Source organism: Choloepus didactylus, chromosome 4 (genome assembly GCF_015220235.1).
Source record: "Choloepus didactylus isolate mChoDid1 chromosome 4, mChoDid1.pri, whole genome shotgun sequence".
Lineage (NCBI taxonomy): Eukaryota > Metazoa > Chordata > Mammalia > Pilosa > Megalonychidae > Choloepus > Choloepus didactylus.
The window spans coordinates 136,892,264-136,916,276 of NC_051310.1; the positions used below are offsets into that span (position 1 = coordinate 136,892,264).

The window sequence follows — 24,013 nt, forward strand, 5'->3', positions numbered from 1 at the left end:
TTCATTACTTGTATCCTCTCTTTTTTCTTTGTCAGTCTGACTAAAAGTTTGTCCATTTTGTTGATATCTTCAAAGAACCAACTTTTGGTTTTGCTGATTATCTCTATTGGGTTTTTTGTTGTTGTTGCTGTTATTTTGTTTTCTTATTTCATTTATCTCCATTCCAATCCTTGTTATTTCCTTCTTTTGCCTCACTTTGGGTTTAGTTTGCTCTTATTTTGCTAGGTCTTCCAGTTTTGAGGTTAGTTCTCTGATTTGAAGTCTTTCTTTTTTTTTAATGTAAGCATTTAGAACTACAAATTTCCCTTTCAGCACTGCCTTCACTGTATCCCATAAGTTTTGGGATGTTGTATTTTCATCTTCATTTGCCCCAAGATACTTCCTAATTTTGCTTCTGATTTCCTCTTTAACCCATAGGTTAGAGAATGCTGATTAATTTCTGTGTATTTGTAAATTTTCCCTTTCTCCCTCTGTTACTGATTTCTAACTTCATTCCACTGTGATCAGAGACTATACATTGTATCACTCCAATATTTTTTAATTTATCGAGACTTATTTTGTGACCCAACATATGGTCCATCCTGGAGAATGACCCCTGTGCACTCAAGAAGAATGTGTACTCTGCTTTCATTGGGTGCAGTATTATATATATGCCTGTTAGATCTAGTTGGTTTAATGCATCATTCAAGCCCTGTACTTCCTTACTGATCTTCTGTCTAGATGTTCTATCCATTATTAAGAGTGTTGTATCAAAGTCTCCTACTATTAAGGTAGAACTGTCAATTTTCCCCTTCAAATCTGTCTTTATTTTATTCAATATTAGTATAGCCACCCCAGCTCTCTTTTGGTTCCTATCTGCATGGTATTTTTTTTCCAGCCTCTAACCCTCAACCTACTGCATCTTTGACTTTAAGATGAGTCTCTTGCAAACAGCATACAGTTGGATCATGCATTTTTATCCATTCTTCCAATCTCTGCCTTTTAACTAGAGAGTTTAACCCATTTACATTTAAAGTCACTACTGATAATAAAGGTCTTTCTTCTGCCATTTCACTATTTAACCTTTGTAAGTCTTATACGTTTTTGTCCCTTGCTTCTGTTAAAGCCTACTTTTATATTTATTTGCTTTTTTGTGTTGTACCATATTGAATGCCTTCTCATTTCTATCCGGATATATTTTTCATCTGTTTTCCTTGTGGTTACCATAGGGTTAAAATTTAACATCCTAAATATATAACTATCATATTTGGTTTCACACCAACTTAACTTCAAGAGCATGCACATATTATTTTCCTGTACCCTCTGTCCCCCCACCACTTTTTTATACTTTGTACCACTTATATCTTTGTACACTGTATGTCCAAAATCCTAGATTTATCATTACTTTTGGTACATTTGCATTTTAGCACCTGTAGGAATTAAGAAGTGGAGTTACATACAAAAAAAAAAAAATACTATACATAAAACAGGCATTTATAATTGATTTATAATGGTTACCTTTACTGTAGGTCTTTATTTCTTTTTGCTGCTTTGAACCACTGTCTTGCACCCTTTTGTTTCAATCTGAAGAATTTCCATCAGCATTGCTTGTAGGGCAGGTCTAGTGGTGATGTACTTTCTCAGCTTTTGTTTATCTGAGAACATCTTAATCTCTCCCTCATTTTTTAAAGAGTCTCGTTGGATATAAAATTCTTGGCTGGCAGTTGTTTTCCCTCAGCACTTTCAACCCACTGTCTTCTTGCCTCCATGGCTTCCAATGAGAAACTGGCATTCAATCTCATTGCGATTCCCTTATATGTTAACACACTCCTTTTTTTTTTTTTTTCTCAGCTTTCAGAACTCTCTCCTTGCCTTTTGCATTCAATAATGTAATCAACATATGATGGGGCGTATTTTTCTTTCATGTTGATCCTGTTTGGTGTTCTCTGAACTTCTTGGATGTGCATCTTCACATGTTTTTTCCTTCCCTGAGGAAGCCCTGTGTTTGGGAAGATCTCTGTCACTATTTCTTTGATTATTTCTTCTGCCTCTTTTTCTCCTTCATCTCCTCCTGGGACTCCCAAAATACATACATAGCTTTGCTTACCGGTGTGCCATAGCTGTCTTGGGCTATTTTTGCTTGTAATATTTCTTTTTCTTTCTGCTCCTCAGCCTGACTCATTTCAATAGTCTTGTCTTCAAGTCTACTGATTCTTCTTCCAGCTCCATTACACTCCTGAAATCCTCCTGGGAGTTTTTTATTTCACTTATTGTGGTCTTCAACTCCAGGAGTTCTATTTGGTTCCCCTTTCAAAATTTCTTACTCTTTACTTAGACTCTTATGTTGTTCATTCATTGTTTTCCTGATATCCTTTAGTTCTTTCTCAATACTTTCATTCATCTCCTTGAACATTTTTAAGATCAATTTTTTAAAAGCTTTGTTCAGTATGTCCACATTCTCATCTTCTTCATCGGGGTTTTCTGTATTTTTATCCTCTTCTTTTGGATGGGCCATCATTTCCTGTTTGTTTGTCTCGTACTCTTTTGTTGCAAACTGTACATTTTAATATTTTTAAATGTCAACTCTGGGATTTATTCCCTGGGATGTCTGTTTCCTGACTTTGTAACCAGCTGGTGGTAAGACAGATTTTTCTCAAGTTTCAGCCGTCCTATCAGGAAGGTCTACTGAAGGTGAATGTACTGTGCAGGGTTTTCCCTGCCTTTCTGGGCCTCTGTCTTGTCCTGAGCTTTTGCTTGTTAGTTGTTTTGGAGTTCCCCTGTTTACATAAGTTTGGTTGTCCCCTCTGTTTCCCAGGGGACAAACTTTCCTATCCCAGATATCTGAAGTTAGCCAGCCTTTGTCCCAGACTGTCTGCCTCTAAAGGATTTTACCTTTCTTTATCTTATGCTGCTTTTGCCTGGGGTGCAAATTCTGAGAAGAGGGTTATCCCAGAGAGGACTTTCCCAATTCAGTCTTTCCCAGCCAAAATAGGGCCTGGCACCCACAAAGTGGGTACAGACCAACTCCAAAGTTCTCTGTGGTGGGCAGGTAGGGGGTCTAGGAAGAGTGCCCAAAACTTCTCCAATGGCTTCCCAAAGCTGAGCTTTCTTGGCCTTCCCAGCAAATGCAGCCTTTCAGCTAACTTTGCCCTGCAGCCCTGAGGAAGCCCTGTATCTTTAAATCTCCACCACCTCTGTGGTCAAAGAATGGCTGCCACTGCCTTTGTCAGGGACACTGAAACAATAGCTTCCCTCAGAGCCGGGACCCACCAATCCAAATTTGCTAATCAAAAGTCATGATCAGTGATCAGCCATGCCCACCCCTGTTCTTGGGGTAGAAGATTTTTATGTCCCTGTCAGCAGCAACTAGCCAGGGACTAGACCCCATGGTAGCCAGCCACAAGAGTGGGGGATGGGCACCATTAGCTGCCATGCACAGAGAGCAATTTACAGTTCTTTACCATAATTTATCAGCCTCTTCCTCCCACTCTTCCCTGGATGCTGTACAGCATTCTTATAGCCTCTGAAATTTCAATATAGTTGTTTCAGACAGCTACAGAAAACTGTTTAATAGTTGTTTTGGTGGAAGGATTGATTCCTGGAGCTCCCTACTCTGCCATCTTCCCCGAAAGTCCTATTCCTTTATCAATTTCAAGAAGTTTCCTTCTTTTCCTAGTTTGCTGAGAGTTTTTTATCATGAATGGGTGCTGAATTTTTTCAAATGCTTGTTCTCCAAGGATATCCAATCTCAATACTTCTATTCAACATTGTATTGGAGGCCCTAGACAATAAGGCAAGAAAAAAGAAAAGAAAAAGCACCTAGATTGGAAAGCATCCAGGAAAAAAAAAGTCTTTATTTACATGTGACATTATCATGTACATAGAAAATTCTAAAAAATCAACAAAAAAATCACTAGAAATAATAAGTTCTAGCTCAGGGGAAAAAAAAAAAAAATCAACAGTATTTCTATATACCAGCAATGAAAAAGTGGAAAATGGAATAAAAAATGCAATTCCATTTATAATAAAATCAAAATACATTAAATACTTAGGGATAAATGTAATAAAACATGTACAAGTCTTGAATATTGAAAATTACAACATGCTGCTGCAAGAAATTAAAGAAGACCTAAAAGAAATAGAAATACATGATGTTTGTGGATTGGAAGACCCAATTTTGTTAAGATTCAATTCTCTCCAAATTGGTCTATAGATTAAATTAAAACTCCAGCAGACATTTTTAAATAAAAACTGACATGCTGATTCTAAAATGTATATGGAAATACATATGACCTAGAATAACCAAAGGAATTTACAAAAAGAACAAAATTGAAGTACTTAAGCCATCTGATTTCAAGGCTTATTACAAAGCCATAGTAATCAAGACAGTGTGGTACTGATGAAAAATAGCTAAATAAATCACTGGAAGAGAACAAAGAGTGCAGAAATAGACTCACAGATACACAGTCAATTGATTTTAGACAATGGTGCCAAGGCAGTTCAATGGAGAAAGGAAAGACTTTTTAATAAAAGACACTACAACAACTAGGTATCTTTATGGGGAAAAAAAGAATAACCCTTACCTCACAACAGACACAAAAGTAACTCAAAATGGATCACAGACCTAAATCAAGGAAATACAAATTAAAATCACAATGAGATATAAATTAAAACCACTACACACCCAATAAAATGGCTAAAATTAAAAAGACTGACATACCAAGTGTTAGGGTGGATGTGGAGCAACTAGAACTTGCATATACTGCTGGTGGGAGAATAAATGGTACTACTACTTTGGATACCTGTTTGACCGTTTCATATCAAGTTAAATATATACCTACTATATGACCCAGCCATTTTAGTCCTAGGAATTTACCCAAGAAAAGTGATAATATATGATTAAAACAAAGACTTAAACACAAATATCTATAGTTATATTCACAAAAGCCAAAAAAAACTGGAAACACTCAAATACCCATCAGCAGGTGAAAAGATAAACAAAATGTGATAAATCCATACAACAGAACATTAGTGAGCAACGGAAAGGAATGAATTACTAGTACACTCAACATTAGGGTTAGGGTTAGGGTTAGGGTTAGGGTTATGTTATTGTATGACACACACAGCATCTCCAATAAGACCAAGGTTTAAGCTAGTCCCTGCCCTCCCCACTCAGGCATCTCTCCCCATAACTCTCTGGAAGTACACTGGGCTTTGGCTACTAAAACCTTTAACACTGCCCACCCCGAGCACATGTTGTTTTCAGAAAAGAACATGTACCAAGATATTTTCCCAAACTTCCACACAAGCCCTGGGCATTTAGCCACCTGTGTTCTTCAACCATATGTAACCTGTAGAGCAGTTGCCATAGGTGCAGAAATACTTGAGTGAGCTTCTTGCCAGTCTCGCTGTCCCTCATGAGGTAACTGCAACACTCTATATGTAAGTTCCCCTAATAAATGTTTTTGGACTGATCACCCTGGCGTTTACTGCCTCTTTCTTTGGAATCTCAACCAGCTCATCGTGGGGTGGTTTGGGGCAGTCCCAGCTAAGTCTACCCCTATTTCTTCTTTCGGGGTGAGGCTTGCTGCTGGTTCAGCAGGACAGAATAATTGGCATATTTGGCAGGATTATGGAGAAATGGGCTGGGGTAGAAAGGAACCGACTGGGGAAATCCCAGGCTGGCCACAAGGGTCTATATGAGGCTCTGTCACAAGCCTCTTAGATATCTACACGCTTCTTTGGGAGTACAGTTATGCTCCAAGAACCCCAGTAGGTGTTGCTTCCCTGCTAGAGAGGCTAAAATTGTACTCAGCAAGCAAGGGGGCAAAGCAGCTGATGGCCAAGGTAGAATGGCCCCTGCTCTGGGCAGTTAGAGTGATTACTGAAGCACAGTTAACAGCTGAGGCCAGAGTACACAAGGGAGAGGAAGACGTACAGTTGGATCAAGACGTGACTTTGCTAGTAACTGATATGGTAGAGACGGTATAAGAAGGGGAGTCTAGGCCAAACACCTTAGCCTGCCAGTATGCAAAAAGATGTGGGAAAAGGCTCCCTATAAAGGGAAGGTATAGACTATAGAGAAGGCTCTTGATTGGGATGCAAACATATGGAATCCTTTAAAAAAGTGAAAGTGAGTCCAATAAGTTGGTGGAGGTAATCAGCTCAAAGGGTGTGAGGAAAAGCATCTCTGCACGTTTGTCCACTTATACAGAATAAGGTAAAACAGACTAGGCTGTGGGAGTGGGGACCTGCTGTGGGGACTCTCTTCAGCATTTTCTGCCCTTCTGCAGGCTCACCCTGGCCACAGTGCTTTCAGCTGGCTGTGGCTATGGTGGCTGCGGCACACCCTCCAGCACAAGGTGGGTGGGACTCCCACTCTGCACTGCCTGGCCCATGTCCGGCCAGCCTGGCTCAGTCTGGCATCATGAGCAGTGGTGGCAGTGGAGTGGGGTCAGTGCCCAGACACTTTGCTGACTGCTTTGTTACCTGCAGGCTAGACACCAAGACCCTGCTGGAGTCAGACAAGCTGCTGGCATTATGTCAGTACATACAGGCTTCTAAAGACAGGGATGGTGCCAGTCCTTTCAAGTGCAACCCAAATCTCTCTCCTGGGTGTCTGGCGATATAACAAGAGAAACTAAAACTTTAGACATCAGGCAGGTGAATTACAAAGGGCCTCTTCCAGGGTGCCAAGGCTCTCACTATGCACTTCCCTGCATAGACATTGTTAGTGGTCTCATGCAAACATTCCCTATTAAATGACTGAAGCATCTACAAACAATGTATGGCACACTCAGTATCATTTGTAGTTACAAGAGTCCCACTTCACTGGCACCCTAACATAAGATTGGGCACAAAACGAGGTTATAACATGGCAGATTCATTTGCCTTAAAACCCACAAAAGGCTGGCCTAGTAGATTAATAGCTTGTCTAGGGACCTATCATGCTGTTATGGATTTAACCAATGCTTTCTTTAGTATACCAACAGATAAACAATCACTGGACATGTTTGCCTTCGTATGGGAGGAATGACAGTACACCTTCCAGGTCCTTCCCTAAGGATATATACATATTCCTACTATGTGTCATGCAATAATAGCCAGGTCTACTTCCAGGAATACATGTAGAATATTATATAGATGATATTCTGTTAACCTCTGTAGACTCAAGTCTTTTACAGCAAGCCATGGAGAGAGTCTGGCAGCATCTCCAGAAAAGGGGATGGACATCTATAAAAGGATGGGTAGTAGTCCTACCAGAGACGCTCAAAAACCTTAATGAAGCACACCCCAAGGGAGGTAAGCCAGCCTTTGATAAGATCCTTGCAGTGACAGCCCCTACACAAACCATACAAGTGTGGAAATGGACAGAGAAGGCCTGGAGCTACCCTAAGCTAAACATCACCAGAGATGGGCTAACATTACAGATTCCTCTCCCTATCACTGCAGGTCCTAGAATAATACCTGGGGATCTAGAGTGGATAGTGGCCAAGGGATGGATCAAGTCCTTCTGCCAATAAGGCAGGAGGCCCCAGCCACCCTAGAGCTAATCCTAACATTGCTAGAAGAGAGAGGACCTGGAGAGACACAGTGGCAATGGGCAGATGAGCATCCCATCACAAAGCACGTGGCTGTGGCAACAGTGCATTGGATTACTGTAATGCTATTAACATAGAGGTGGCAGCCCCTCCTGTGGCAGGACAAAGGATATGGTATAGTCACCAGGGTGAGTCCCTGCTATGGCAGAGGTCATTGCTGAAAGAGGAACCAACACTAGTCTCATATTAACAAAACGGCAAGATAGCCCAATGTGTGTTCCTAACAAATTCTTATCTTTTTGCTGCTAGCTTAAGCTATCTTTTATGTTTATGCTAATGCTTGGAGCACCACTGAAAATATGTTTTTATCCTAGGCCCACAACATAGCAGACACACACAACCAATACCAATCCCACTGCTGGGTTTGTGGCTTCATGCCTTTGAGCAACTATGGAGACATCTGCTGGTGGGTCAATCTGCTCCAAGGTGGCGATTAGGAGGCTGTCCAACACTGGATCCAAGAAAAACAAAAGGAAATGTTTATTCATGGGGGTCAGAGCTAAACACTCCAGGGCACAATCTAACCTTTTCCAGAATATCCTCATTAAGAGGAGCCATTGGAAAGGCCTGCAATGCCCCAAAGAATACAACATTCTGCTGGTGGGGGTCCTATGCTCAGCTATAGAATGGGTTTATCTGGCTAACTCCTACCACAAGTAACTATAATGACCTGCCTCCCTGTGTTAGGAACAAAGACATCACATGAAAGACCACAAACCAATTAATACTAGATATCTGACTATATGTCTCCTGAAAAATGACCCCATAATCATTGTCCTAATTAGCAGTAACTGATTTGCTACCTTCTGGGGCCAATGCCCCATTATCTACTAGATTCTCCCTAATGGCACACAGTGGTTACCTGGCACAAATATGTGGCCATGACTTCCTCCCAGGTGAATAGGGAGATGTACCCTTGGCTTCGCCCAGATGTATTCTATGATATCAGGCACAATCCCAGTTCCCTTAAATGAGCCTATCTGGAGAGGGAGTAGGTATGTAGTCTCTTGGTGGAACTACTTGATCTCTGTTTTTGTTCCAACAGAAGGTGATACTGACATCATGCTCAAGACAGAAACCTTCCAAAATTTTGTAACCATGGCCCTCAATGACACTGAGCACATCCTCTCCCAACTAAATCAAAAACTACAGCTATGCTATGTATAAAGTGGTGCTACAAAACCACATGGCCCTGGATATTCTCACCACAGTACAAGGGGAACATGTGCATTATTAAAAATTGAGTGCTTTGTCTATATTCCAGATTAAAAAGCTTAAGTAGATAAATCCTTAAGTTCACTTGCAAAACAACTCATATGGGTGATAACTCATGGTGGTTTTAAAGGCCTGATTAATAAGATGAGTTAGCTGATGAAAAACACTGTTGATAAGCCTTGTAGGTATTGTGGCAATTGGACTTATTCTATACACTTGTATGCATATTGTCGGTGTGGGTTCTATTTCCTATGCTCCTTAAAAATGGGAAAAATAGTTTTGCAAGTTATTCCCCCATGCCTCCCATGGCCCAGGGATTCTTGCAGAAGAAAGCGCATGTGAAATTGTAAGGGCCAGTTAGGGGGGGTGGATTGTATGATACATAGAACATCTCCTACCTGACTGAGGCTGACCTCACCCTGGACCCCTTACCCCAGGCATCCCTCCCCATAACTCCCTGGAAGCACACTAGGCTTTGGCTACTATAACTTTGAATGCTGTCTGCCCCAAGCATATCTTATTTTGAGAAAAGAACATATATACCAAGATGATTTCCCAAAACTTAAACACAAGCACCTGGTATTTAGCCACTTTTGTCCCTCAACCATACATAACCTATAAAGCAGGTGCCACAGGTATGGACACACTTGAATTTCTTGGCAGTCTCGCTGTTGGTCACAAGGCAGTTGCAGCTTTCTAAACATAAGTTCCCCTAATAAAAGGTTTTAGGACTGATTACCTTGGAGACTGCCTCTTTCTTCGGATTCTCAACAGACCCATTGTGGGATGGTTTGGGGCAGGCCCAGCTGGGTCTCCCCTTATTTCTTCTTTCAGGGAGAGTTCTGCCATTGTTTAATGGGACACAACAGCTGAGTGAAAGAAGCCTGGCACAAAAGAGTAGACACTGTCTGATTCCATTTATATAACATTCTAGAAAATACAAACTAATCTATAATAGCAGAAAGCAGAACAGTTTTTGCCTGGGGTCAGGGGTAAAAGGAGGGATGGCAAAAGGACAGAAGGAAACTGAGAGGGTGGTGAAAATGTGCTATATCTTGATTATGGTGATGTTTACATAGATGTATAAATGTGTCAAGACTACCAAACTGTACACTTCAAACAGGTGCAGTTTACTGTACATAAATTATACTTCAATGAAGTATTACAAAATAAAAATTAAAACACACAAAAAGAGGGGGAGGGGAACCAATCAACGGCTTCCTATTGCCCTTAACATAGCTCACAAATCTTTTCACAATTGGACTCCAGTCTTCCAGTCCAGCATCAACTATCATAATTGTCCCTCTAGCTCCTCCACTCCACATACTGAACTTTTACATCCTCAAACTCTCCATGCTTTCCCCTCTTCTGTGCTTTGAAACATACAATATCTAACAATTGGGACCCTCTTCTCATCTCCCCTAAATCTCTCAGTCCTCTCCAACCTCTCACTCATTCTTTACTTCATTAAAACCTAAGCTTTTTAAAACTTTCTTTCTCAAGAATGTTTTCCTCAACCCATAATCCAGATCAGGTCATCTCCTCATGTCCCTTGCTCAACAGTAAGGTCCTTAATCACATGTTCTATATATATATCTGTATCTCATTCACTGCTGTATGCACAGCACTTAGAAATGGACCCAGAATAGAAGCTCAAACATATTTCATGAATAAATAAATGGAAATAGGATTAGGGATAGAAGCACAGAGCATACAAACATTGAGTGGGAGAGGAACAGGAGAACCAGGAGAAACAGGTGTTAAAATGAAGCCAAGGGGAAAAAGTTTCAAGAAGGAGGGACTGGAAAGATAAACAGTACGAAGTGCCATAGAGTCAAGTTTAAAAGCGAAAAATGCCACAAGTTGAATTTAAATTAGATGTTTAACTGAAACTGTAAAAGGAAAACACATCATTTTATATTAAATTTAAAAGACTTCCTGAAGATAAGTTCTGAAGTCACCCCTAGGACCTAGTTTGGCAAACAGGAAGAATTAGACAAAGAAGGCAACTGGACAAGAGCTGTGAGTCAACATTGTACGTAAGAGGAGCTACCTAGTCAGAAAAAAAGAGTTCCAGAAAGTTAGTCAAAGTTAGTCAGGACTAAGAAAGATTTCAGTGAGAAACAGAAATCACTGCATACCCAGCCTGTGCCTAAAGGGAAGCCTTAATTTTCAATCAAAGGACTCTCTTCCAAGGAATAAGGCTAATTCAAGGCATCACAGGTCTTTCATCACCAAATTAAAAAGTTACAGTAGTTTCTCATGCTTAATGAAGGTCACAGTTCAAAAGCTCTTCATATAACTTCAGGGAACAGATACCACATCACAACCCTATAAGAATTGCTTCTTTTCCTCTATGGAGTGGACCTGAAGGTAGCTCCTTAAATGTCCTTTTGCACATTTGGATAACTGAATCCTTGCCATCAATTTTCAAGAACCCAGCTCAAGTTTTATGATCTGCATGGAAACTTCTGGGATGACTCTGTCCCTTTTCAAGGGGGCAAGAGAAAATGGAGAAATATGAAAATAAGAAAGGCATACAAAAAAGTAGAGACATGTTTCCAAGGCCATTTTAATACAGAATACAGCAGGTGCTCAATATATATTTGTCAATTTAACTAATATATTTGGGTTTCAAAAGAACAATGCAAGACCAAATTTCTTCAAGATTAACTATACCAAGGCACCCAGGAAAGAAAGGAACTAATTTTATTAAATGCCAAGGTATGTACTGGTCAAGCCTTTACGTATTTTATTTCATTAATCCTCCTCATTTTATGGGTGAAGAAACAGGCTTAAAAGAGGTAAGATAACTAAGATAATTGCAGAATTCTAAATCAAGAACTGTTTAACTCCAAATATCTATCCAGTTTTATCTAACCAACAAATCAAACGACTTTTGGGTGTACATTATGCATCAGCACTAAGTGAAGGGGCTATCGGAATTCACATAAAAAATTTAAAACATGGTCCTTCCTCAAGGAACTTAAAATGTTGAGAAGACAAGGTTAACACATAAGAAACTATTAGTAAAAAACGAAGAACAAAATAAATCAGTGGGGTTGAGATAATAAATGTAAACTGAGTACAGAAAAGGAAAAGCATTCTGGATCAGTAATCCCCAGAGGGCTTTATGGTGGGACATAGGTCAGAAGCTGGAAAAAAAGATCGGTAGAAAGATACTTATAAAAGAGGCAAGAGAGTAATCTAGGCTAAATGGCTAATAGCAAGAAGAAAGGCACAGAAACATGAAAGTAACATAGCATATAAAGGTAAGTAGGGAAACAAAAAGTAAGTCAAATAGCCTGTCTGGAACAGTTTGGATGAGGAGATTGTGGGAAACAAAGGTAGTTGGAGCCCCTCTATAGAAGATCTTAGCAGAATTCTGACTTGATGCAGTAAACAACAGAGAGTAACTCTGAAAGCAAGATTTTAGGAAGAGAAGGTGTGCTTTAAACGGACTAGAACTGACTGAAAGGAAATATGAGCAGGGCAAAGAGACTAGCTAGGAAGCTACTGCAATAATCCAGGTATGTTGAATCATTGAACATGAGATCCTGAAGGAATCAAAGATGATACCACTAAACATGGTGAGAGGGATGATGCCTCACCAATATGGACTAACTACAATGTGTAAACTCAGAATTGAATCTTAGAACATAGCCTAACGTGGACACAATATTGTAATAGTCCCTAGATTGTAAGCTCTTACAGCAATTAACTCTATCCCTCCTGAATTGTAAGGCCTATCTCTAAACTTTGAGATGCTAATCCCCCCAGCGTATAACCTGATTGGTCTCTGGAACAATGCATATCTCTGAAACACCCTGAAACTCAGAGCTAGAGCTCGGCAGATATGATGTCAGTATTAGTGCATACAGCCACTGTCAAAAAAAAAAAAAAAAAAAAAAGCTGAAAAACAGCCCAGACTTCAATTAGTGATATGAATGAAGCAGGTCTGGTTAAGACCAGGGCAAGCCAGGCAAAAGGATAAAGGTTGAAACTGATTGTGTTTTAAAACTTCAACTTTCATATGAGACCAAGGGAATAGATATCTATTTGGTACAGGATCTAAATTTTCCAAACGGTACAACTCTACAGTCGATTGTTCAAACACCACAATTGCAGGAACTTTGAATAGGAAGTGAGATACGGTAGGTTAGTATAGGCTGGAGTGAAATAGTGACACATCCCAGAGTAATTTGGGCAGATAATAAAAAACATATTTACAGCCTCCCCCTCCCCAGCCCCGAGGATCTGGGGGAAGGTGCGGATGTGTTGGACATCCTCACCTGGACTGGTGTTGATGTTGTCACAAACATTGGGACTGGCGGTTTGATGTGCTGAGCCCTCAAGCAAGGGACTTGCCCTTATGAAGCTCATTACCACAAAGGAGAGTCTAAAGTTGTATGTAACGGTGCCTAAGAGTCTCCCCCTGAGTACCTCTTTGTTGCTCAGATGTGGCCCTCTCTCTCTCTAACTGAGCCTCTCGACAGGTGAACTCACTGCCCTCCCCACTACGTGGGACCCGACTCCAGGGGTTGTAAATCTCCCTGGCAACGCAGAGTATGACTCCCGGGGATGAATGTGGACCGGCATCATGGGACTGAGAGTATCCTTCTTGACCAAAAGGGGGATGCAAAATGAGACGAAATAGTTTTCAGTGGGCTGAGAGATTCCAAATGGAGTCAAGAGGTCACTCTGATGGACCATTCTTATGCACTATATAGATAACACCTCTTAGGCTTTAATGTATTGGAATAGCTAGAAGTAAATACCTGAAACTACCAAACTCCAACCCAGCAGTCTGGACTCCTGAAGACCAATAATACAATAATGTAGATTACAAGGGGGGACAGTGTGATTGTGAAGACCCTGTGGATCATACCCCCTTTATCTAGTGTATGGATGAGTGGAGGGAATGGGGATAAAAACTAAGGACAAATGGGGGTGGGATGGGGGGATTGATTTTGAGTGTTCTCTTCTTCACTTATTTTTTTATTCTTGTTCTGGTTCTTTCTGATTGTAAGGAAATGTTCAGAGATAGATTGTGGTGATGAACGCATAACTATGTTATCATACTGTGGACAGTGGATTGTATATCATGGATGATTGTATGGTGTGTGAATGTATTTCAATAAAACTGAATTTAATAAAAAAAAAAAAAAAAAGATGATACCACTATATCCAGACTCATTCTTAATAATGGTTGCATTAGCACCATTTATAGGGAACAAGAAGGTAGGAAAGGGAGGGAGTTTGGAGAAAGGGTATGAGTTTTGTACTGTTTATTAATAATTTGAGGTAGCAATTAAATTACAGCTAGAACTTGGCCAGATTATGGCCGAGGTAAAGGCAGGAATTATTATGTGCATCATATGAGAATTGTAGAAGTCAGACTGTCAAATTACACAGGAACAAGCAGGCTCCAGGGAGTCAGCCAAGGCAAATAGGGAGGGGCAAGCTAAGCTTAACTAGATAGGGACCGGGAAATGTGGAAAAAAAAAAAAATTCATATATCCAAGAGCAAAGGGTAAGGCAGATAGGCTGGACCTGGGACCGGATCTTGGGCAGGAGCTCCATCCTGGAGAGAAGGCTGAAAAGAAATAAGGAAGTAGGTGTAGAAAAATAAAAGCTAACACCTATTACACTTGTTTTTAACTATGGATTAGACACTATTATAAACACTTTAATGAATTTATTCATTTAAAGTCACAAGAATATGTGAGGGAGATTACTATTATTGTCTCATTTTACAGATGAGGAAACTTAGGCATGGAGAAGTTAAGGTTTTTACCCAAGGTTATGCATATACTAAATTACAGATCCAGGATTTGAACCCATGGTAATAACATTTAATGAATGTCAACTATGTGACAGGATTTTTACATATACATATTTGATATGTGTATGAGTACTATGCACACGTGTGTACACACACACACAGGTTATTTATTGTTCTGCTTCAAATCTCAAAACTGACCCTTTTTAAAAACATATATAATAAGACAATAATTTTGAGAAGGGTTTTTTCTAACTTCTAATAGCTTATTTTATATATTAAGAGCTTGATCTGGCCTACTTTGACCACAAAGCTTTACTATAAGTTAAAGGTAGCAAGAACTCAAGTTAGGATAAGGGAAATGCCTTACACCCAGGAAACAGAAGGAAAGGCCTTTCTGGTAGAAAGAAAAGAGAGAAGTCAGTGTATATTTGTCATAGGTGTCCCCCTCTAGGCTGAAACCTTTTAGGGGAGTGGCAAAAAATAAAACTGGAGAAATCCCAGGAAAAGGGGATTCTCACTTCTCCAGACACTGATGGGGACAATTTCAAGTTCCCTTAAAGAATCCCTGTGTTCCATTAGCCTAGGTAACAGATTGAAAATGGTACTATGGCATAATAAATTAGAAGAAGTCAAAGATAACCTGTTTCCTATGGATCAGGAATCCCTAGGTCAAATAATAGCCTGCCAGTAGCAATGAGCACACTTAGAATGAGTCTGGAGCATCTTGTGGTGCCAGAAAATAAGAAAGTGCTTATTGTGGGTTGAACTGCGTTTTGAAGATATGCTGAAGTCCTAACCCCTGGCACCTGGGAATGTGACCTTTTGTGGAAGCAGGGTCTTCTGCAGATATAATTACACAAGGGAGAAGGCCACGTGAAGACAGAGGCAAAGATTGGAGTGATCCATCTTCAAACCAAGGAGCACCAAAAATGGTCCACATATACCATAAGGTAGAAGAGGCGAGGAAAGGATTTTCCCCTACAAGTTTCAGTGGGTCCATAGCCCTACTGACCCCTTGAATTCAGACTTCTAGCCTCCAGAACCATGAGATGATAAATTTCTGGTGTTACAGCAGCCCTAGAAACTAATGCAGTATTACTGCTGAAAAACAACAACACTATGATGAGGGTGCGTCAAAGATATCCAGGAGCCAACTGCAAGAGCTCTCCAATGACCAAAGCTGGAACAATCAGGGCAACAAAATAAAGTAGTACTGGATTCTAACCCAAAGTATAAAATAAATGTCCATAAGTCCATACTGACAAAATGAATGACTGAATAAATTAATAAATGGGGAGAAAGACATATCTCCCATATAGAAGAATTCCAGATAGATACTCTGCCTTTATGGATGTGGAGCATAACCCATCACTCTGTTACATGTAGGCTGCACATAATGATTTTCTTCCAAAGAGTCCAGTGAGAAAAGGGAGAAAAAGAGTAACTTCACAGTGGAAAACTTAGACAAATATTACCTCAAGCCAGATGATCAAGGTTAAAATCAACAGTGATAAATCATATTGAGAACATGTACCTCTGATATGAAATAATGAGAATGATACTTTTCCTCTTTGGCCTTCCTCCCAAAAACTAATAATTACCCTGAGAAAAGTATCAGACAAATCCTAATGAAGGGAATATTCTACAAAATACCTGACCAATACTTCTCAAAACTGTCAAGATCATCAAAAACAATGAAAATCTGAAAAACTGTCATAACCAAGAGTAGACTAAGTAGACATGACAACTAAATGTAATGTGGTATCCTGGATGGGATCCTGGAACAGAAAAAGGTCATTAGAGGAAAATCTGGGAAATCTGAATAAAATGTATGGACTTTAGTTAATAATAATATATCAATACTGCTTCATTCATTGTGATAAATGATACTAATGTAAGATTTTAATAATAGAGAAAAATGGGAATGGGGTATATAGGAGTTCTCTGTACTATTTTTGCAATAATTCTGTAGATTTAAAACTATTACAAAATTTAAAAGTTTATTCAAAAACCAAAATGCTGAGCAAGGAGAGGCTTACCAGCACTCTCACGCACATGTTTCCCATATATCCTACCTAATGCAGTTCAGTAAGACAAAGGGACCTTTGGCGTGGAACACCTATTAGAGGTGGGAGAGGGGCAGAGGAGGAGGGCGGTGGTCATGCCTCCATAAGATCCTGGTCTCCAAGAGGCTGTGAAGGAGGTACTTAGCCAGGCATCCAAAGACCAGTATTGGTACTTTAAGATAAAGACAATAAAGACCCTTGAACTCCCCCCAAACCACAGGAAAATTTAGGCCAGAGCCTGCATTTCCTTGGAGGCATAGAGAATTTAACCTATACCCAGATACCACCTTGGCAATGAGGATGTTAACAGGACACTTTAGGCTGCAACTATGGAAATACCAACTTGACTGGCTTAAATAAGGAAAAATTTTTTATCTCACATAACAAGTAACAATACTCTACTGTCAAAATTCTATTCTGCCATCTTCTGTGTTTCTGCCATTCCTTAACTAACTCTCCTGGCACTGTGGTTACCCTGATTTCAGGTATCACATGCAGATCAACAAATGCAGAAGATGCAGAAGAGAAGACTATCATTTCAAGTGTGAATTTTTTACAAGTACTGGTCAGGTATTTTGTAGACTATCCTTCAAAATAAGTTCATCTGACGCTTTCTCATGATTACACTGAGGATTTTAGATTTAAGGAGCAAGGAATCTTTTCCCAGAAGTCCCCTGGCAGACTGCCCCTCAAAACTCACTTGCCAGATCATAAGCCCCTTCCTAAACTAATCATTGGGAAGAATAATGGGATAAACATAATTGGCTTAGACCAATCAGAACTTACCCCTCAGTCACAAGGGGGAAGCATATGCATCAAACAAACTAGGCACTACCAGTGTCTGCTACAGAAGAAAACCCTGAAAGACAGAGCCTTTACTCATTCAAAATGACAGAGACATTTAACTGTCAAGTTTACTTCTTCCCCTGATATAATCAAAACCCGGAGAGACAAGACAAACAAAGGAATTTTAGATCAGTTATAGAAAACAAGGAAGCTTCAAGGTTTGTTTTTTTTCCACAATCTGATTTATAATGTGCTTAGCTTAATACTTCTATATATATATGTGATCTCAAATGTACAGAATAATAATATGAATTAGGTACTATGATCCCCATTTTACCAATGAAGAAATGGGCTCCAAGTGGTTAAAAAACTTGCTTCCAAAAATCACAAATGGAAACCGAGCTAAAATTCTGAAACTTTAACTGCAGCCTTCAAAGCTCGAAATGTTTTTTTAATCTGTCATATACTTCATACATCAAGGGAGTGGCAGCAATAAAGGAAACATCTCTGACAGCAATTTCATTCGTAGTTCATCTAGATCAAGACTACCCTTTCCAAAATGAGACGAAACAGTTTCAGTGGCTGAGAGATTCCAAATGGAGTCGAGAGGTCACTCTGGTAGACACTCTTATGCACTATATAGATAACACCTCTTAGGCTTTAATGTATTGGAATAGCTAGAAGTAAATACCTGAAACTACCAAACTCCAACCCAACAGTCTGGACTCCTGAAGACAATTATATAATAATGTAGATTACAAGGGGTGACAGTGTGATTGTGAAGACCTTGTGGATCACACCCCCTTTATCTAGTGTATGGATGAGTGGAGGAATGGGGATAAAAACTAAAGGACAAATGGGGTGGGATGGGGGGATGATTTGGGTGTTTTTTTCACTTTTATTTTTTATTCTTGTTCTGGTTCTTTCTGATGTAAGGAAAATGTTCAGAGATAGACTGTGGTGATGAACGCATAACTATGTTATCATACTGTGGACAGTGGATTGTATATCATGGATGATTGTATGCTGTGTGAATGTATTTCAATAAAACTGAATTTAATAAAAAAAAAAAAAAAAAGACTACCCTTTCTATTAAGCAGCTCAGACCCTCCTTGCTGACTCCAATGACAGTCATTCACAAGTATCTCAACAAAGATGTTATAGCTAGCTCAAAACATGCAACTGGCATGCAAGTAAGAAAGATTGTCAGACAGCTGCACAGACTATTAGCCAAACACTTTAAAGTAAAGATATCTAGGATAGCAGTCCCAAGTTGGTGTGCTTTGCCACATTCTTCTGTACCACAATAACAAGCAGACCATTAAGACAGTGATCTGTGCTCAAATAAATTACAAAAGATTGGTAAAAACAAAATTAAACAGGTCCTTTACTAATGGATTTCTCAGAGCCTTTATATGCTAGCAGGCATTATTAACTCCAAGAGGAGGATTTACTACTTAATATTTCCCTCCAAAAAGAAAGTTTTCCTTTATTCTCCTGACCACCTACGAATATTTCATAGAATGGTATTCTGTTTAACACCACTTAGGAAATACTGTTCTAAGGGGAAAGCAAAAGCCCAAGAATAGGGTCCATAATTAGGTGGCTAGAGGAAAAAAAAATCCAACAGAAGATAGTGAAGAAGGTAGGAAGAGAATCTGGAGAGTTTAATACCATAGAAGCAAGAAAGGAGATAGCTTTCAAAAAGCTAGAGACAATCAACAAGATCAAACTACTGAAAGATGAAAAGATTGAGAATAGAATCCCTTCTTTGGATTTGAGTACAAAAACTGCCACATATGCCCTTCAAAAGAGTTATCTTTAGAAAAGGGAAGGAAGGAAGGAGGAAGATGAATAAAAAAAGACTAGTACCTCACACCATATACAAAAATAAACTCAAAATGGATTAATAACCAAGATATAATAGCTAAAATCATAAAAATCTTATAAGAAAACATAGAAGGGAAATCTTCAGGACCTTGTATTTGGCAATGGATTATTAGATATGATATCAAAAGCACAAACAACAAAGGAAAAATAGAGAAACTGGATTTCATCAAAATTAAAAAATTTTGTACATCAAAAAACATTATCAAGAAAAGACAACATACAGAATGGGAGAAAATATTCAGAAATCATATATCTGACAAGGGCTTAATATCCAGACTACATAAAGAACTACTACAACTCAACAACAACAACAAAAAAACAATCTAATGACTACTTGAGTAGTCGTTTCTCTAAAGAAGATATACAAATCGCCAATAAGCAGATGTGAAGATGCTCAACATCACTGGTCATCAGGGAAAGGCAAATCAAAACCACAATAAGACACCACTTCATACCCACTAGGATGGTTCTTATTAAAAAGAAAAAAAAAAAAACAAAACAGAAAACAGTAAGTGTTGGTGAAGAGGTGGAGAAAATAGGAACACTTATACATTGCTGGTGGCATTGTAGAATGGTGTTGTGGAAATCAGTTTGGAGGTTCCTCAAAAAGTTGAAAACAGAACTACCACATGACCCAGCAACCCCACTTTCTTGGTATATAGCCTAAAGAAACAGGGACACAAACAGACACTTGAACACCGATTTTCACAGAATTATTCACATCAGCCAAAAGGTGGAAACAGCCCAAATGTTCACCAACAAATGAATGGATAAACAAAATGAGGTACATACATGAATAGAATACTATTCAGCCATAAAAAGGAATGCAGTGCTGATACATGCTGATACATGGATGAATCCTGAAAACATTATGCTGAGTGAAATAAACCAGTCACTCCAGATTCCACTTATCCGAAATATCTAGAATAAGCAAATTCTTAAAGACAGAAAATAAATTGGAGGTTAGCAGGGGTGGGTAAGAGGAAAGGAAGAGTTATGGCTTAATGGATTCAGTGTTTCATTTGCGGTGATGAAAAAGTTTTGGTAATGATGGTGTTGATAGTAGCAAAACATTGTAAATGTAATTAATGCCATTGAATTGTACACTTAAAATAGTTAAAATAAAATTTTGGTTATGTATATGTAACCACAATTAAAAAAAAATTAGCACAGGGATGAAAAAAGAGAAAGCCAATGGAGCAGTTATAGAGCACCAATAATTGGAGTTTGGCAATGAAAATAAAAAAGAAATTGTCTGACTGGCAGACAGGATTATGTAGAGGAATAAAACAGTTTTAGAATAGGGGACACCTACACATAGATGAACGCAAAACTGAAAAACTATCAAAAGAGACTGATAATAACAGCCCAACAGACAGAAGAAATGGAATCCAGAGAATGAATTACTAAGAAAGACTTATCTGTCATTTGAGATCGGAAAGAAGATGAATAGTAATGCCTAACTATTCCAAATATGAAGACCTCATTTTAATACTCGAAATTCCATCCAAGAGTTTTCAGACTTCAGGGCTAAATGTGTAATATGTGCAATAAATTTGCTGATACCTTGCCCCTTTCAAAGGATGTCTATGTTGTGGTCAAAAGGAAGGGGTTATAGGGAAGCACTCACCTCAAGCCTAAATCTTCATAAAATAAGATGGCAGAGGCTGATGATAATACAGAAATTGGGAACTCATGGAGATTTTAATTTATAATGATTATTATAAATGATTATGATATAGTTGACCAAGTAAAAACTTGTAATTTTAATAACACAAAAAACAACGTGAAAAGTACCAAAGAGGGATCCAGAAAGAAAGGCAACTACTATCCAGCCCGGAAATTTTCACAAATGCTATACCAACATTAGTTACAGAAATCATAAATTAGTAATATATTTCCAAATATGCTGTTGAAAACAAAAGCTATTTATCAAGAGATTTGGTTATAAATTTAAAACTTTATATGCCTTTCCATCTGCCTAAAACACCAAACCTCAGAGCTTCTTAAGCATCCAAACTTTAATTTTCTTTCAAGAATAACGAGGACACTGACATGAGATTCTGTTCTTAGAACATAATTTTAGATCCTACCTTTTTAGCTACTTTCATTAACATTCATATTGAGTAGCTAATTATGGATTAATTGCATTGGCTTATATATGACTCTAGGGCCCATCTATCATAATATTTTGATCACAAGAAAGAAGTAATAGCTGCTTCTTTAATTATTTAATATTATCGCCCTATAAAGATTTAAGAAAAGCCATATTGCTTGGAAATATATATGGTGACCACCATCAGTATACTAGTCAGAGGCGCCATTCTTTAATGATTAATACTGATCATTGTGAAAGGAATAAGGGATACCCACACAAAACCGGCCAGTCTCCAGATATGTGTGTTTGTGAACGTAAGGCCACCACATAGACCAGATGATTATTATTGCTAGCTCAGCAGCTGAGCTTGGGGAAAAGGCGGCATCCACACACAGGCCACTCTTGAGAACGAGAACTTATAACCAGTTTCTTCTTGCAAGGATTGGAGAATGAAGGAAAAGGTGGCAGTGATAAACCGGAAAAGGTATGTCAGAAACAGGGTTATTGCGGGTAAGGGGAGTTTCCAGGGCTGCAATCCTGAAAGGGATAAGGCAGCCGCGGTTCGGCTAACAGACCCCCACCCCCACCCAGAGATAGGGAAAGGAAATAAAAAAAAAAACTAGCTCGTTATAGGGGCCAAGGGGAGAGGGCTCGTCTTTACCTTGTCATCCTCGCATCTCTTCCCCAGGCCCTCCCTGGCCTGCAGCCGGCTGCTCAGGCGACCGTAGTCGGCCTCCTTCCGGTCGATCTGCTTCTTGTGCGAGTCCACCAAGAGCAGGAGGTCCGAATTGCGCTTCTCCAGGCGCCCACGGGCCACCTCGGTGCGCTGGACCTGGCCCTGCAGCTCGGCTACCTCCTCCTGAAGCAAGACGTGGCGGGAGGAGATGCTCCAGTAGTTGAAGGCTAGGACGGCGATCACAACCAGTAGCATCACTAGCACGAGGGAGGGCAGGCGGCCCGCCCGCCGGTTGGCCCCGAACCCCACCATGGGGTCGAACCAGGCTGTGCCCTGTGGCCTCGCCGCCGACACCTGCACGCAAAAACTCAGGCCTTGGCTGCTGAGCAGCCCCGGGGACGCGGCCCCAGGACGAAATTAGAGAAGGAGGCGGGCTGTCTCGCCCACGAACGAGCTGGAGAAGGGGGCGGGGCCGCAAACTGCAGGGCCTTCCCCGCCCCCCCTCCTCAAATCGTGCCAAAGCGCGTTCCGAAGGCTTTGAACCTGACCCTACACCCGCGGTGTGGAACCAGGAAAACTTAACTAACTGCCAGCAACCGGGACCCAACACCTCAGGGTTGTGGGGCGGGGACAGGAGGCGGAAGGGGGCGGTTTTATTCGTAACCCCGCCCACTGACTGAGTCCGGGTCGCCTAGGGGGCCATTTCCTAGTTTCCGCCGACGCCTCCTCTTCTCGCGAGAAAGAGGCTTCCTCTCGTCCTGTTCAGTTTTATCTCGCGATGATTCTCTCTGTTCATTCTGGTGTTTTGGGTGGCTCTTGTATTTGAGTTAATAACCTTTTCTTTGTTACTTCCTCGGTCCCCTTGATCTGAGGTTTGCAGTTTCTGCCCTGCTCTCTCCCTGGCGAGGATTTTTATATTCAAGGACGTCTGGAGCTGCGACCACTTCGTAGGGGAAACCGTAGGTGAGCAGCTGCCAGAAGGAGCGACTAGAAAGGTTTCGTGCTTAACGCAATAGGGGATTTTCTTGTTTGTGCTTACGATATGGAAAGGAAAAAAAAAAAGACCATAAAATAGTAGTTCCTCAAGCATAACAGAGAAAAGGAGAAACTAAACTTTATGACTGAAAAGAGGTGCCAGCCTGGTTTCCAAGGTTACCGCTTTAGTGAATGGAAAGAACTTCAGGAATGTGGTGAGCTCCAATTCTTAAACGCGCTGCTGCTTTCACCTGGAGCTGAGCTCCCAAATAAGAAGTCAGGAAGACAGAAGGTGCTGTCAATGAGTGATAACTAGTGTACTTGTACGGAAAGCGAGCATATTCTGGGTTAGAGATAATAGCCATCTTATAAATTGTTTCTGCATGTTTGGTCTCATCCTCTCAGCACATTTTGCACATCAGGAATTCAAGGCACGAAGACGTTCGGAAACTTTCGTAAAGTCCCGTGTCTTATCTGAGACAGAATTAGGCTTGAATCCAGGTTATTGGATTCTAATATCATTACTCCTTGAAATATGTCAGGCCAAATGTTGCTGTGTGTTCAGTCTTAACTATAGTGATGCAGAGAAATTCCTCGGTTCTTTTGTCTTTTCTGCATAAATGAATAAAGTTATTGGTTCTCATCTGCTTAGGGAGAGGATGGAGTTGCTTAAATTTTTCAGACCTCGGGTTCAAGAACTTCCTTGAGCACAAAACTTCAAAAAAGCAAAAACATAGGTATTTCCGTTCAAATGTGGTTTGATTTTTGAGGCAGGAAGACGTGTCATCTTTGAACAGTTGTTTTAAGCTTCGGTTCCATTTCCAAAATAATTACTTGCCTAATGGTCCTAGTGTAGTCTGAAAGAATTGGACCTGCAAAGAGCAAAGATACTTTCAAAGACACTGTGCAGAAAAGTAAAAAGATTAATAGTTACTTCATGTC

At 39.9% G+C, this 24,013-nt stretch overlaps 1 protein-coding gene across 2 annotated transcripts in view; it reads right to left on the bottom strand.

Annotated features, from left to right (window-relative positions):
• The window catches only part of GOLM2 (golgi membrane protein 2), a 207,480-nt gene extending 184,755 nt beyond the window's left edge, over nucleotides 1-22,725 (bottom strand). Inside the window, exon 1 of one of the 2 annotated variants that reach the window (XM_037834105.1) lies at nucleotides 22,082-22,725. In XM_037834105.1, the coding sequence (XP_037690033.1) occupies nucleotides 22,082-22,408 (327 nt within the window). In that variant the 5' untranslated portion in view covers nucleotides 22,409-22,725. The remainder of the gene's footprint in view (nucleotides 1-22,081) is intronic. The other variant, XM_037834106.1, reaches the window with a different exon arrangement.
• Between the last annotated feature and the right edge of the window lie 1,288 nt (nucleotides 22,726-24,013).